At 40.0% G+C, this 12,663-nt stretch overlaps 1 protein-coding gene across 6 annotated transcripts in view; it reads right to left on the reverse strand.

Annotated features, from left to right (window-relative positions):
* Positions 1-12,663, reverse strand: part of SLC10A7 (solute carrier family 10 member 7) — a 242,335-nt gene that overhangs the window by 16,815 nt on the left and 212,857 nt on the right. For 3 of the 6 annotated variants that reach the window (XM_008685450.2, XM_008685452.2, XM_008685451.2), the window contains exon 10: positions 12,051-12,124. The exons of 2 other annotated variants lie outside the window; for them this stretch is intronic. In XM_008685450.2, coding sequence (XP_008683672.1) covers positions 12,051-12,124 — 74 coding nt within the window. Of the gene's footprint in view, positions 1-7,884; positions 8,262-12,050; positions 12,125-12,663 lie in introns of those variants that run through there. One more of the 6 variants, XM_040626346.1, reaches the window with a different exon arrangement.

Genomic DNA, 12,663 nt, shown 5'->3' on the forward strand with positions numbered 1-12,663 from the left:
TGTGCCCAATTTCACATCTCCTCTTGTCCCCATGGTAACTTGTCAAAAACCTACCGAGTACCCCGTGGCTTTAAAAAGTGGGCAGCTAACTTTAACTTCTGACTGCAGTTGTGTGGCTGGGGCTGTAGATGGGGACAAGGAGGTGGAGGCTGTCCCCCTCGTTTTGCAGCTGCAGGCTCGTTTGTTCTTTGCTGGAAAGAGGCATGGAGCTGGCTGTCATTAAATACATGCAAACGGGGTTATCGCGTCTGGTTCAATTAAGGGAACTTCTGGGAAGAGATGCAACCAAATAAATAATTGGAGATGCAACTCTGAAATGCCAACTGTTATTCACAGGCCTCTGTGTGCAAGTGGAGATGGAGAGACACGAACTTCAAGTGAATGAGGTCTCCTGAGTGAGAGTCTTCAAACGCAGTAAACCACTGTTGTTCTGTGATGCACGTTTTAGCACTGCTGCGGGCACACTTTCTAAATATTAATAATAATAATAATAATAAAGACCAAACCCCTCTGCAACTGACAGCGAGCGCAGAGCTGCGGGGAGCACTGGGAGATGGGCCGTTGTCAGCTCTCCTGGACATGGCGAAGGCTTCCTCAGAAAGCACCAGCCCCCGAACACCATGGTGTGCTCCCCTCTTCTTGGGCATTTCCGTTTCGGAAGCATGGAGCGTATGTGACTTTGGGTGCGTTACTGATTATTAATGTGTAAAATTAATCTCTGTAGAGCTACTTCTAACATGACGGGGTGGTTTTTACTTTGAAATAAATATGAAACTCAGGAAATAGAAGTTTGCACTAACTTGATGGCACTAAGAGTTAACATTCGAAGCACACAGGATAAGGATTTCATACATACTTCGAGGGTCCCCCATAAGCCAAGCCCAGCTGCAGTGAAGCTGGTGCGGGTAAACATTGGCTCCTCTTGCTCCTGCCCCGTCACTGAAGTTGAGCGAGCGGCAGACAGCTAACACAGCCTTCTTAGATATTTCCAGAAGCCTGGGTGGTGTGATAGAAGGGACCTGGTCTTTGACACCAGAGACCTGGGTTTAAATCCTGACCACACCACCTACCAGCTATATGGTCAGGTGATCTAAGCCTAATACCCTCAGTTTCCACATCTGCTCAAAATGAAGTTAAAGTAACTGTCTCAAAGGGGAGTTGGAGGTTTCAGTGACACAGGGTTTGTTTTGTCACCTAGTATGGCACCTGGCATAGATGATGGTGATTAGGGTTATGATTGTGGTTAGAAAGAGCATTATGAGATAGTATTGTGGGGCTCAAATTTAGTACTTTACAGGACCGACCAGGAAGGGGCTTGCCACTGAAATCATCCAGGGTGAGGTCTGAAGCATTCCTAAAACTTTTGAGAATGGTGACTGCTGAGGACTGCTACAGGAGCTGAAACTTCATCGCTTAGGGTGTTGCCAAAACTCCTCCGGCCTTCATCTGTCTACGACTTCTGGTTAAGTGCTTACAGTTCTACTTGGGTTGCTGTCCCTTTCCGAGTGCTGACTTCTGGAAAGCAGTGATTTTATCTTGTGTTTCTTTAGTCTTCTTTCTGTTTTAATTTTAATTTAATTTTATTTTAAAAAAGGTTTATTTATTTATTTCTGAGAAAGAGTGTGTGCGTGAGTGCATGATGGGGGGAAGGGGCAGAGGGAGAGTGACAAGCAGACCCCCCCCCCCCCACTGAGCAGGGAGCCCCATGGATGGACACCAGGCTCGATTCCAGGACTCTGAGATCATGACCTGAATAGAAATCAAGACTTGGAGGTTTCACCCACTGAGCCACCCAGGCAACCCTCTTTTCTTTCTTTTTTAAAAATCTTTCCACAGTATTAATTATACTGTAAGATTTTTTTGAAAAATTATATATATTTCCTTTCATGAAGGGACTTATATAAGGATAACTTTCAAATACCAGGCATGCTGAAATTATTTTAAACATGCTTAAACTTTACTCTCAGCTTAAAAAAGAAAGCTTCCCTTTTGGAGCGGCTGCTAGGGACGATGGGCAGACACCTAGTGAACGGCTTTCCTGTGATCAGGTTATGACTTGTGACATACCGGCATACTTCCACATCCAAAAGCTGTGGTTTAACCACATTGATGCAAAGGGAACTCAAAAGACCTTTGAAGTTCAGGCACAAATATAGATATAGGTTAGAAAAACAGGAGCAAGTTTTTATCCTTTGTAGACACAACCACAATATCACATCCTGAGGCCATGGAAAGAGAAGGTAAGTGATTCTGAGAAACTGGAGTCCAAGCCTACTGAGTTGCTTTAAAAATTTGTTGTTGTTGTTGTTGTTTTTTATAATAATATTTTTTATTATATTATGTTAGTCACCATACAGTACATCCCTGGTTTTTGATGTAAAGTTTCATGATTCATTAGTTGCGTATAACACCCAGTGCACCATGCAATACGTGCCCTCCTTACTACCCATCACCGGTCTATCCCATTCCCCCACCCCCCCCTGAGGTCCTCAGTTTGTTTCTTAGAGTCCATAGTCTCTCATGCTTCATTCTCCCTTCTGATTACCCCCCCTTTCTTTATCCCTTTCTTCCCCTACCGATCTTCCTAGTTCTTATGTCCCATAGATGAGAGAAACCATATGATAGTTGTCTTTCTCTGCTTGACTAATTATTATTTACCTTTTTATGCTACTTTGTAGTATGTCATGAGCATCTATGTCCTAAGTATCTCCTTTTGGCTAATAATGAGATAAAAAGTATGCATATCATGGCCAGACTAAAGTTTAAAAAAAAATCAACACCCAAAACCAACCAAGCCAAGTTGACCCAGACTAGTTTCCATTATCATAAAAAAGCACTTACCCAAAACTTGCCTGAATGCTCTGCTAGGTCAAAAGCTTCCCTAAAGACCTGGGAGGGTGAGCCAGCATCTCTGGAAACCAAAAGGTGATTCTGGATGCATGTATTATGGTGGCTCTAAACTTTCAGGGGCATAATACTGTTTTTTGGTATGTTTTAAAAATCAGACTCCAGGGTCTTACTCTTGAAAATTCTGAATCAGATCAGGTCCAGTACTCTCCTTTGTTTTTTCTTTAAAGGAAGTGATTTGCTGTAATTTAGAGGGCCACCCTTGGGGAAATGTTGATCTTAAGGTACCCCTTTGAAGGCTCAAGATTCTGGAGCCGAATACCTTTCAAAGTCAGAGAATTATTGAATGTTAGAACAAGAAGGGCCCCAGAGATCATCTAGCCTAAATTTTTCATAGCTAGTGAACCACGGGACTGATATAGAGCGCAAGACTCCCTGAAGAACTCCCATTACAGCTCAGTACAGTGGTTAAAAGCCAGACCTGATATAAGTTTTGTCTCTGCCACGTGGGTCATGTGACTTGGACAAGTTGCTTATCACTTAGGAACCTCACTTTCCTTCTCCAAGGTGACTGTGGGAATGATGTGAGCTGGTGTGTGTAAAGGACTGTTGGGAGGTGCCCTACACCAGGGTGGTCATGCACAGGTTTCAGATTCTTTCTGGCAGACACTGTGTAGTGGCCAAAGAAAGAATTTTAAGGTAGGTCAAGGTGAGCCACACCCCCACAAGCTGGCCAGCAAGTTTGAATGAAAAAGCAAACTGCCACACACACAGGCATTTTTAACTGAACACATATTAGTACTCACGCACAAAAATAGTTTAAACAACCTATCCCGTCGACTGAAAGTCCCAGCTCTGACCTTTCAAGTGCTCTCACCAGCCCCTTGCATGCGGTCTCTCAAAGCACACACAGCAACATTCCAGAGCAGAATTCTGTGACCCTTACAGTCAGCCTCAGGCAACTCCAGGTGCTCCTAAGAGCAGCACAAAATCATGTAGGGATGAGCCTCCAGCACAGCCCTGAGGATTTCACATTCAAGCCGCTGGACTTGCAAGATCCTTTGTATCAAGTAGGAAGTGTCTCTAAGTGTCTACTGATCAGTGAGCGTCCATTTATTACATGCAAAGTAACAAGTCAGTAATTTCATCAATAAAAACCTATTTCAGAATTCATTATGCTGATTAGCAAAATGGTTGACAGAGATACAGGTAACAAAAGCATTTGTTGGCGCTGCCTCTGGAGTATTCCCTTTCTGATAAAATAGTAGCTGAACACTTGGGGGAGAATTTTCCATTAGACCAACTGAACTCTAAACTAACCAGTACATACCTACATGATGCCCACGCTGGGACGCAAAAGTATTTTCAAGTAAATTACTTCACGTAACAAGCACACAGCACAGTGTTTGCCCATTAAGTACCCAAATACGGTTAGCTGTTATCATTATTCCTACTACTATTAAAAACATGATGAATAGAGACACAATTAAAAAATAAGTAAACCAACAGAAATTCTCTAATATAAGCTGCATGAATAAACTCTAAATGCTGGTGATCTTATATTACTGCAAATCAAGAACTGTTTTGAGTTTTAATTTACCTCTGGTTCCTACACGGTATCAGAAATTTGGGTTAAAGTTCGATTAAAAAAAAGACAGTAGAAGTGAAAGCCTACATGGTAACTATCTGAGGAAGAGGATAAAATCTCACCAAGCAGGTATAAGGTAATACTTCTCAGACCTTGGATTATATACCATTATAATGGGTTTATCTACCACTTGGATAGATTATGGAACATATCATATAAAGTAAGAGTGCATGTTATTTTGTAAAACTTTCCCACGCAAGCAATGCATACCAGATCACACTGTAAAATGTCTTTCTAACTGTTGGTTGTAGTTAAAAATGTTTGACAGTCTCCGGCATAGGAAAACGTGAAGGAGGACGAGAAGCCTGTGGGCATCGGGACGCTGACCTTCCCGATGAACCTCCTGGCTTATCATTAACATTAATGGTACTTGAGGGTCAGGGTAATAAAACCAAAAACCAAAGAGGTTTTATTATCTTTAATTTCAGACTTGCTGCCTAGAACCTGGGAACTTCCTAAATTTTTATTACATAAGTCTAGATATGCTAGTAATGATTTTCAGACACCAAACTCAGAATCAAAAATTCAAAACAAAATAATCCACAGACCTCTGTAGAACATAAGTGTGCCATTTAGAGAACTTACATTTCTTTCTTTTTCTATATGGATCAGAAAATGGTACATTATGACGGACGCTCCCTCACTTTTCTTCAGCATAGTAGTAAAATCTACTGTGTCTATAATTTCAGTGGCATCTTTAAGAATCTGTCAAATGACACAGGTCCCCAAACTGCCTTTCCTTACACAACTGTAGCTCCAGCAGCAAACTGCAGGACAGACAAATATTTATGGCTCTGGCCCACACACAAACGTCTATTTTTTGTCTCTACTCTGGATTTCTATTTCCATTTTAACAGCTTATTTAGTCATACAGTACTATGGCTCTTAGTTTGCCAGAAAAGAGTGCAGACAGTGATGACTCATGAAAGGTGAGGGCTGACCCATCAAGACTCACTTTAAATAGAATATAGAACATAACTTTTAGTTTGGCTATTATGTCTTGAAATCTTTTTATTTATTTATTTTAAACTTTTTATTTAAGTTCAATTTAGTTAACATATAGTCTATTATTAGTTTCAGGGGTAGAATTTAATGATTCATCAGTTGCATATAACACGCAGTGGTCATTACATCAAGTGCCCTCCTTAATGCCCGTCACCCAGTTACCCAACCCCCCCAGCCACGTCCCCTCCAGCAACTCTCAGGTTGTTTCCTATAGTTAAGAGGCTCTTATAGTTTACCTCCCTCTCTGTTTTACACTGTTGGTGGGAATGCAAACTGGTGCAACCACCTAGAAAACAGTATGGAGGTTCCTCAGAAAGTTAAAAACAGAACTGTCCTACGACCCAGCAATTGCACTACTAGGTATTTATCCAAAGGATACAAACATAGTGATTTGAAGGGGCACCTGCACCCCAATGTTTACAGCAGCAACATCAAACTATGGAAAGAGCCCAGATGTCCATTAACAGATGAACGGATAAAGAAGATGTGGTGTACACACACATACACACACACACATACACACACACACACACACACACACACACACACACACACACACACTGGACTATTACTCAGCCATCAAAAAGAATGAAATCCTGCCATTTGCAACGATGTGGATGGAGCTAGAGGATGTTATGCTAAGTGAAATAAGTCAGTCAGAGGAAGACAGATACTATATGATCTCACTCATCTGTGGAATTAAAGAAACAAAACAGATGCGCATAAGGGAAGGGCAGAATACAACTTTTTGTTATTAAAGAAGATAGAAGGAATGAGTGTCAGTGTATGACTGGGCCACATGGAAATATGTGCTTATGGGAACAATTAATAGATAGTAAGTATTTTTAAACTGTTTTTATAACTAGCGATGTCATCAGAAGTGATTTTCTTTTTTAAATAATTAATAAAATACTTCAAACTCACACTGAGATTTCACATTCACAATATTTGGAATCAGTATAGCACTTTTTGGTCTTCAAAGTACTTTTGTATCTTATTATCCACTGCAATTCTGGAAGTTTGGAGGCTCGGAATCCGGTCTCTATTAGTTATACGATCTGGGATAAGTTTGTCAAATTTTGCCAGGCTTTCATTTCTTTGTAAACAGAATAAGATAATTACTGACCTGCTACTATTCAAGGTTTTTGAATTATATGATTTAATGAGCTCAATGCTTTAAAAAGTGCTTCCCAATTGTGGGGCAGTTTTATTAAGACAATAGTCTTTATATGCCAAATAGAGTCACAGATAAGCTTTAGGGGAAAAGAACCATAGGAATGCAAACTTTCATATTTCAATCCCATTTCCTCTTGAGAAAATAACGCAGATGTTATTAAACGATCTTTTTCAGCCCAAGTTACAGGTAGTCCTGTCTCATTCTCAAATAGCTTCCAAGTAAAACTGAAAATAAGATCCTTTGCAGATTCCTTTCCTCTTATGAAACTCTTTGGAGTATGAAGGTATTTTTTAACGTCTTTCGGAAGAAGCAAGAGCTGTATTTCCTTTGTGTGACATTGTAGCGTTATTTACATAACTGTTCACGAACTCTTTTCTCTTCCACACACTGCAGGGAAACTTGGAGTGTAAAGAACGGAAATATCAGTTACTGAGCACAGACTCACAGAAACTGAAGCCTGGAGGAATGTCACGTGTTGTCTTGTCCATCTTCTCATTTTACAGATGTGGAAATTGAGGCCCACAGCAGTTACGTGATTTGTTTCAGCTTTTGGTGAGAGAATTGGAACTTGAATCCCGGCTAGAATCAGGGATGTGTTCTTTCCACTCTTTGCAGAATCCCATGCCTTACCAAAAAGTTGTATTTGTTTTGCTTAGTGCATAGTTTCTTGTCACAGTTCAGCTGTGTAGCTGCAACCATGGCCTCATAATGAAGGATAAACGACGTGAGGGAATGCCTGCCTTGATTCGCCTTTGTACGCGGTGTCTACAAACGTAAGACATATAGTGGACTTTTAATAAGTGTTGATCATGATATTCTAAAATTTCAGGAGCAGTCTTCCAACTCAGAAATGCTTTTGGAAAGGAGAAATGACTGAGAATCTCACAATGGACGGCCAGTAGTCAGCTGACATGCCGTAAGAGTGTGTGCTTTCATTTTGCTACTTAACATTACAAACGAACATAAACACTCACTTAACTTAAGGACTTCAAACATCCTGAAACATCGTCTTTCTTGGTGTTGTGAGAATGTTTTTTACGTATATTGGAACTCTAGATCAGCAAAGTGATTGGAATACTCAAGAAAAAAGGACAAATAAAAGTGAAATACTAATTCCACAGAGTATCTTGGATCGAATTTCTTTCTTGATGAGATCTATTGACTGTGCACTGAGCCACTGTTAACCAGGGTACAAGCCGTTCTTCAATCTCTGCTATGGAAAATATCTTGTCATTACGGTGACACAGATTATTATTATACGGATATCGGCATCAAACTACAGAAGAGTCTGGGAGAGTTCGTGGCTTTTACGGCAATCCAGAGCAAGTGATGCTGTCTTGACAAAATATAAAATTACCTCCAACCCTGAGTTGAAGTCTAGGAGAGCAGCAAACAAGCCCTGTAGGATTGTTTTAGATGAAGCACAGTGATAGCTCTGTGCTTCCTGCAGGCCTCCTCTTTCTTCCTGAACGAACTCCAGGGAATGGCATCATGTCAGGCTTTCCAGATGGATTATGTGAAGCCATAGCTCAATGTCATTTCCAATAGGAAGCCTCATAATTAAAGGTCAAATAGTCACTTCATCTGCAATCAATCAATAGAAAAAGTACTAATACGAAGAACTAATCAATCAATGGCAAATGCACTAATAAAAGCAATGAATCAAATTCAGCATCTGTGTAGATGCAGGTACACTGAGAAGATTGAGACAGGGCAAAAGCAAGAACAATAAAATAAACTGGAAGTGTGTGTAAAAGAGAATATTCAGAAGGCTTCTCACGCGCGAGTCTTCATCTTTGGTTCATTAGTCACCTGGGTACCACTTGGCCTACAATGATTTATTCTTAAATACAAATACTGTATATAATAATGAACAGTATCTCATAATGTATTAATGTATTCTATTGGAGGTATTACATGTGTGCGCGTGTGTCTGTTGTATATACACAAAATCGCTAGAAAAAATATTTTGATAATGATCTCAAAAGGGGTAGATATATTTTCTAAATGCCAAATATGTTATAATCTATTGTATTCCATTTTTGTGTGAGAGGTGAGAGACAGTATAATTCTGAGCGATATTTTCTGAAATACATTCCCTGCTTTCTGGAATATGGATTTTTCACACTTAGTGTGATGTTCTTTCATTTCCATGCAGATAAGAAGTTCCCCTAGGATAATTATTGGCCTGTAGCTCAGGCCACTGTCATGGCATATCCTCTAGACCAGTGATGTCAGGTCACCAGAAGGCAGCACGCCTTGCATTTTGTGAAAATGGAGACAGTGAAATTACGGGGCTTACCAAGGCCATTCTAATGATGTTGAGTCGGACACCCCTTGCTACAGGTAGAAGTAAAGGTGCTGCTGGAACAAGGGCAATCCATGTCACCTCACTGAATAAGCAACAAAGAGGTCATATTTCTAAATGCTACCTCGGAGCCTGCAGGAAGGAAGCCTGGTATGATCAAGGCACGATAGACTAGTCAGATTGGAAGTGAAATTCCCGAATCTGAGAGCTAAGAAATAAGCCTGGGGATGTCTCAGTGAAGAGTGAGGACAGTATTTAGGTCTTGCAGTTCTAAGAGTGCTCAAGGCTATCATGATATGAAAGTAACTAAGGATTTAGACTCTATGGTTACTTAGATACCACGCTAGTATCTTATTGGAGGATCTAAGGATCTATTTCACGGGAGAACGCTGCAAAAACAAAGTACACAAGCAGACAAAAGTCGAGTTAACTCAAACCTTTTTAGCAAAACAGCTACTTCTGATTGATGTTCAGAGCACCTGTTTGCCTGAAAATTAGGTTTCAGAAAGCATCCAGAACAGAAGAATATCGCTTTGAGATTAAGAAAAATAAAAAGACAAAAAAGAAAAAGATCTAACGGGTAGGTTTTTTACTTACAGAAAAGGAAAGGACACTGACGGAGCTGCACTACACTTCTTGGGTTGAGCTCTTTGCTCAAAACGGCCAGCTCCAGCACAGAAGAACATCACAGAGAGACAAAACATCCATTGTAGTTTTCCTGACAAAAGTGAACCCCTAGGACTGTCTGGGGTTTAAAGGCCCATTGCAGGGGCTCCTGGGTGGCTCAGTCGATGAAGCGTCTGCCTCCGGCTCAGGTCATGATCCCAGGGTCCTGAGATCGAGCCCCGCATCAGGCTCCCTGCTCAGCGGGGAGCCTGCTTCTGAACTCTCTCCTCCCCGCTCCTGCTCTCTCTTGCTATCTCTGTCTCTCTCTCAAATAAATAAATAAAATCTTTTAAAAAAATAAATAAAAGCCCATGGCAGCAACACAGGAGTGTATCTGGCTCAGCCATGGCTCAGCACCTTCTCTGAAGACATGGGGTCATTTGATCGCTGGCTCTGGATGTCTGAGGCACCTGGCAGCTCTTGCCTCTGGACTCCCTACCTTTGTAACAGCCCCTTACTTTCCAGGAGACCTGGAGCACTAGACATCACAGCACAATAACAGCATGGGGAGAACAGTGCAAGATGATTTCTTTGAAGTCAAAAATTAAACCACACTGATTACATGAAAATCTAGAGGACAAGGGGTCAGGGGACTGGAACCCTGGAAATGGTGACACAAACGTAACTAATAGAGTTAATAATAACTATTAACAACAGCTACTGCTTAAAAGAGTTAGGCAGCATGCTGAGTTCTGTAGGTGGGCTACAGAATGTAGTCTGTAGCTGTCTACACACAGTGCAATGACTGATCACATTATGCTGGGTACTGACTATCTATTATGTCCAAGTACTGTGCTAGGTACTTAACACATTTTATCTCTGATCTTAATAAACTTCACAAAGTGAGTATTATTCTGCCGCATTTTACAGATGAGAAAGCTAAAGTTCAGGGAGGTTAAGTAATTTGTCCAGAGTCACAAAGTCAGGACTGGAATGTGGCTTCCAAAGCACTCTCGACTTCAATTTGATGATACTAGGAAGAAAGCCGAACAGAAATACTGCAAGGTATAAACATTCAATACAGTTCACCCTTGATCAACATGGGTTTGAACTACAGGAGTCCATTTATACATAGATATTTTCTTCGATCAACATGGTACAGGACTGTAAATGTATTTTCTCTTCCTTATGATTTTCTTAATAACATTTTCTTTTCTCTGACTTTATTGTAAGAACACAGTATATACATATAACATACAAAATACGTGTTAGTTGACTGTTACCGGTGAGGCTTCTTGTCAACAGTAGGCTCTTGGTAGTTAAGTTTTTGGGGAGTCAAAAGTTATACACGGATTTTTGACTGTGCAGGGGGAAGTTCCCCCAAGCTCCCCCCTCGCATTATTCAAGGGTTGATCCTCAAACATCAACCGTGTATCATTTATTCAAATAAGCTGAAGCCCTAGATAGCAAGTGCTCCTTAAAGAGTTTGTCCAATTTTTAAATCATTTTCCAAATTTGGCAAGACTGACAATAGATTCTATCAAACAAATATGCTTGGGGTTAGTAAAAACATTATGAAATGTCTTTGTTTTCTAGCTTACAGACTGAACTTGCACATGAGCAGACAGAGCAATGTCATTGATTTTTCATTTTCTTAAGTAAGTCTCATGCTAAAATGTAAAGAAATTTTTAACGCAAGTTTTTACCGCAATGTGTCTACTACCTCAAGGAGTTTGTAAATGATGTGTATTTTAAGAACGTTCCTGATAACTTAATGACTTTTAATGACTAAAAACATGGATTCAGATGCCTGGACCTTTATAACCTATATATTGGGATAATGCCACTATACTGGATAAAGCTTAGTAGAAAATAGTAGTTTTCTTCTTGATCTAGTTTTGTCCATTAAATAAACATTTCACTTTAGGTGCTAATTAGATTGAATTAATGATAATTACATTGTGTTTCTTTACAGAAATAACATTCTGAAATGAACTTTAAACTAATGTCAATATCAGATTAGAGTAACAATAGCTCTACCTTGCTCCAAGCTTCAAAAAAATAAGTTAATATTTTCCAGGGGCAACTCTAGAGCCTTCCAAAGCCAAGTTTTTGCCCATTCCTTTTCAGAAGTTCCCTACCCTTCCCCATCCCTGCCACCCCCTCCCCTGGCTTTTAATGTTAACATTCTACATTGAAACCCTTTTATGAGTATCAAAACATAATTACAAATTAAACTAAATCCTACACTATTAAATTTAGGCCTTCAAAAACTGGTTTGATCAAGTAATGGTATTTAAAAGGAATGACCCACCCTCACCTTGCTTTCGTTCTTTATCTAACAGAGTGGATAATGCTCCATTCCACTTCATTTGAAGAGCTGCTTAAATTTCAAAATCGTAAAACGTAACTGTCTGAGGATAATATGAAGTTGGTTTTTAACTCTATGAATCACTTACCCAGTGTGAGGGATTTGTGTGTAGAACAGAAAATGATAGCCACAGTGTCTGCTGGTGTGAAACCCGAATTATTCCTAGGGGCAAAAAGAGTGTTTTACAAATACTTGTATAAAAAGCCTACTTAACATATCCTAAATCAAATGTAGTACCTACCTTCATGTTAATACCCTTCTGATCAATCCTGGTAACAGAAGTAATTCTATGCCCAAATGTAGAGAAGTGTCTGAATTTCTTTTTAGAGAATCATTCCTGAGTCATTTATCCAGGAAGAAAAAGTCTTTAAAATGTGTGGTGCACACCATTTTTCCCCATCTCCTCTCCCCACCCCCATTCCTAACCTCTGGCAACCACCAAGCTGTACAAAAATGTTTTCATTTCAAAATGTTCTATATGTGGAGTGATGCGGTATGTCACCTTTTGGGATCGGCTTTTTTCCCTCAGCACAATTCCCTAGACAGTCATCCAACTTGCTGTGTGTATCAATAGTTTGTTCCTTTTATTGCTAGATAGCATTCCATGATATGCATGTACCATAATTGTATAACCATTCACCTATGGAAGGACAGCTGCACTGTATCTAGTTATTGGTTATTAAAAATAAAGTTGCTCTAAA

This window comes from Ursus maritimus, unplaced genomic scaffold, assembly GCF_017311325.1.
Source record: "Ursus maritimus isolate PB19 unplaced genomic scaffold, ASM1731132v1 scaffold_11, whole genome shotgun sequence".
In the NCBI taxonomy this organism is placed as follows: Eukaryota; Metazoa; Chordata; class Mammalia; order Carnivora; family Ursidae; genus Ursus; species Ursus maritimus.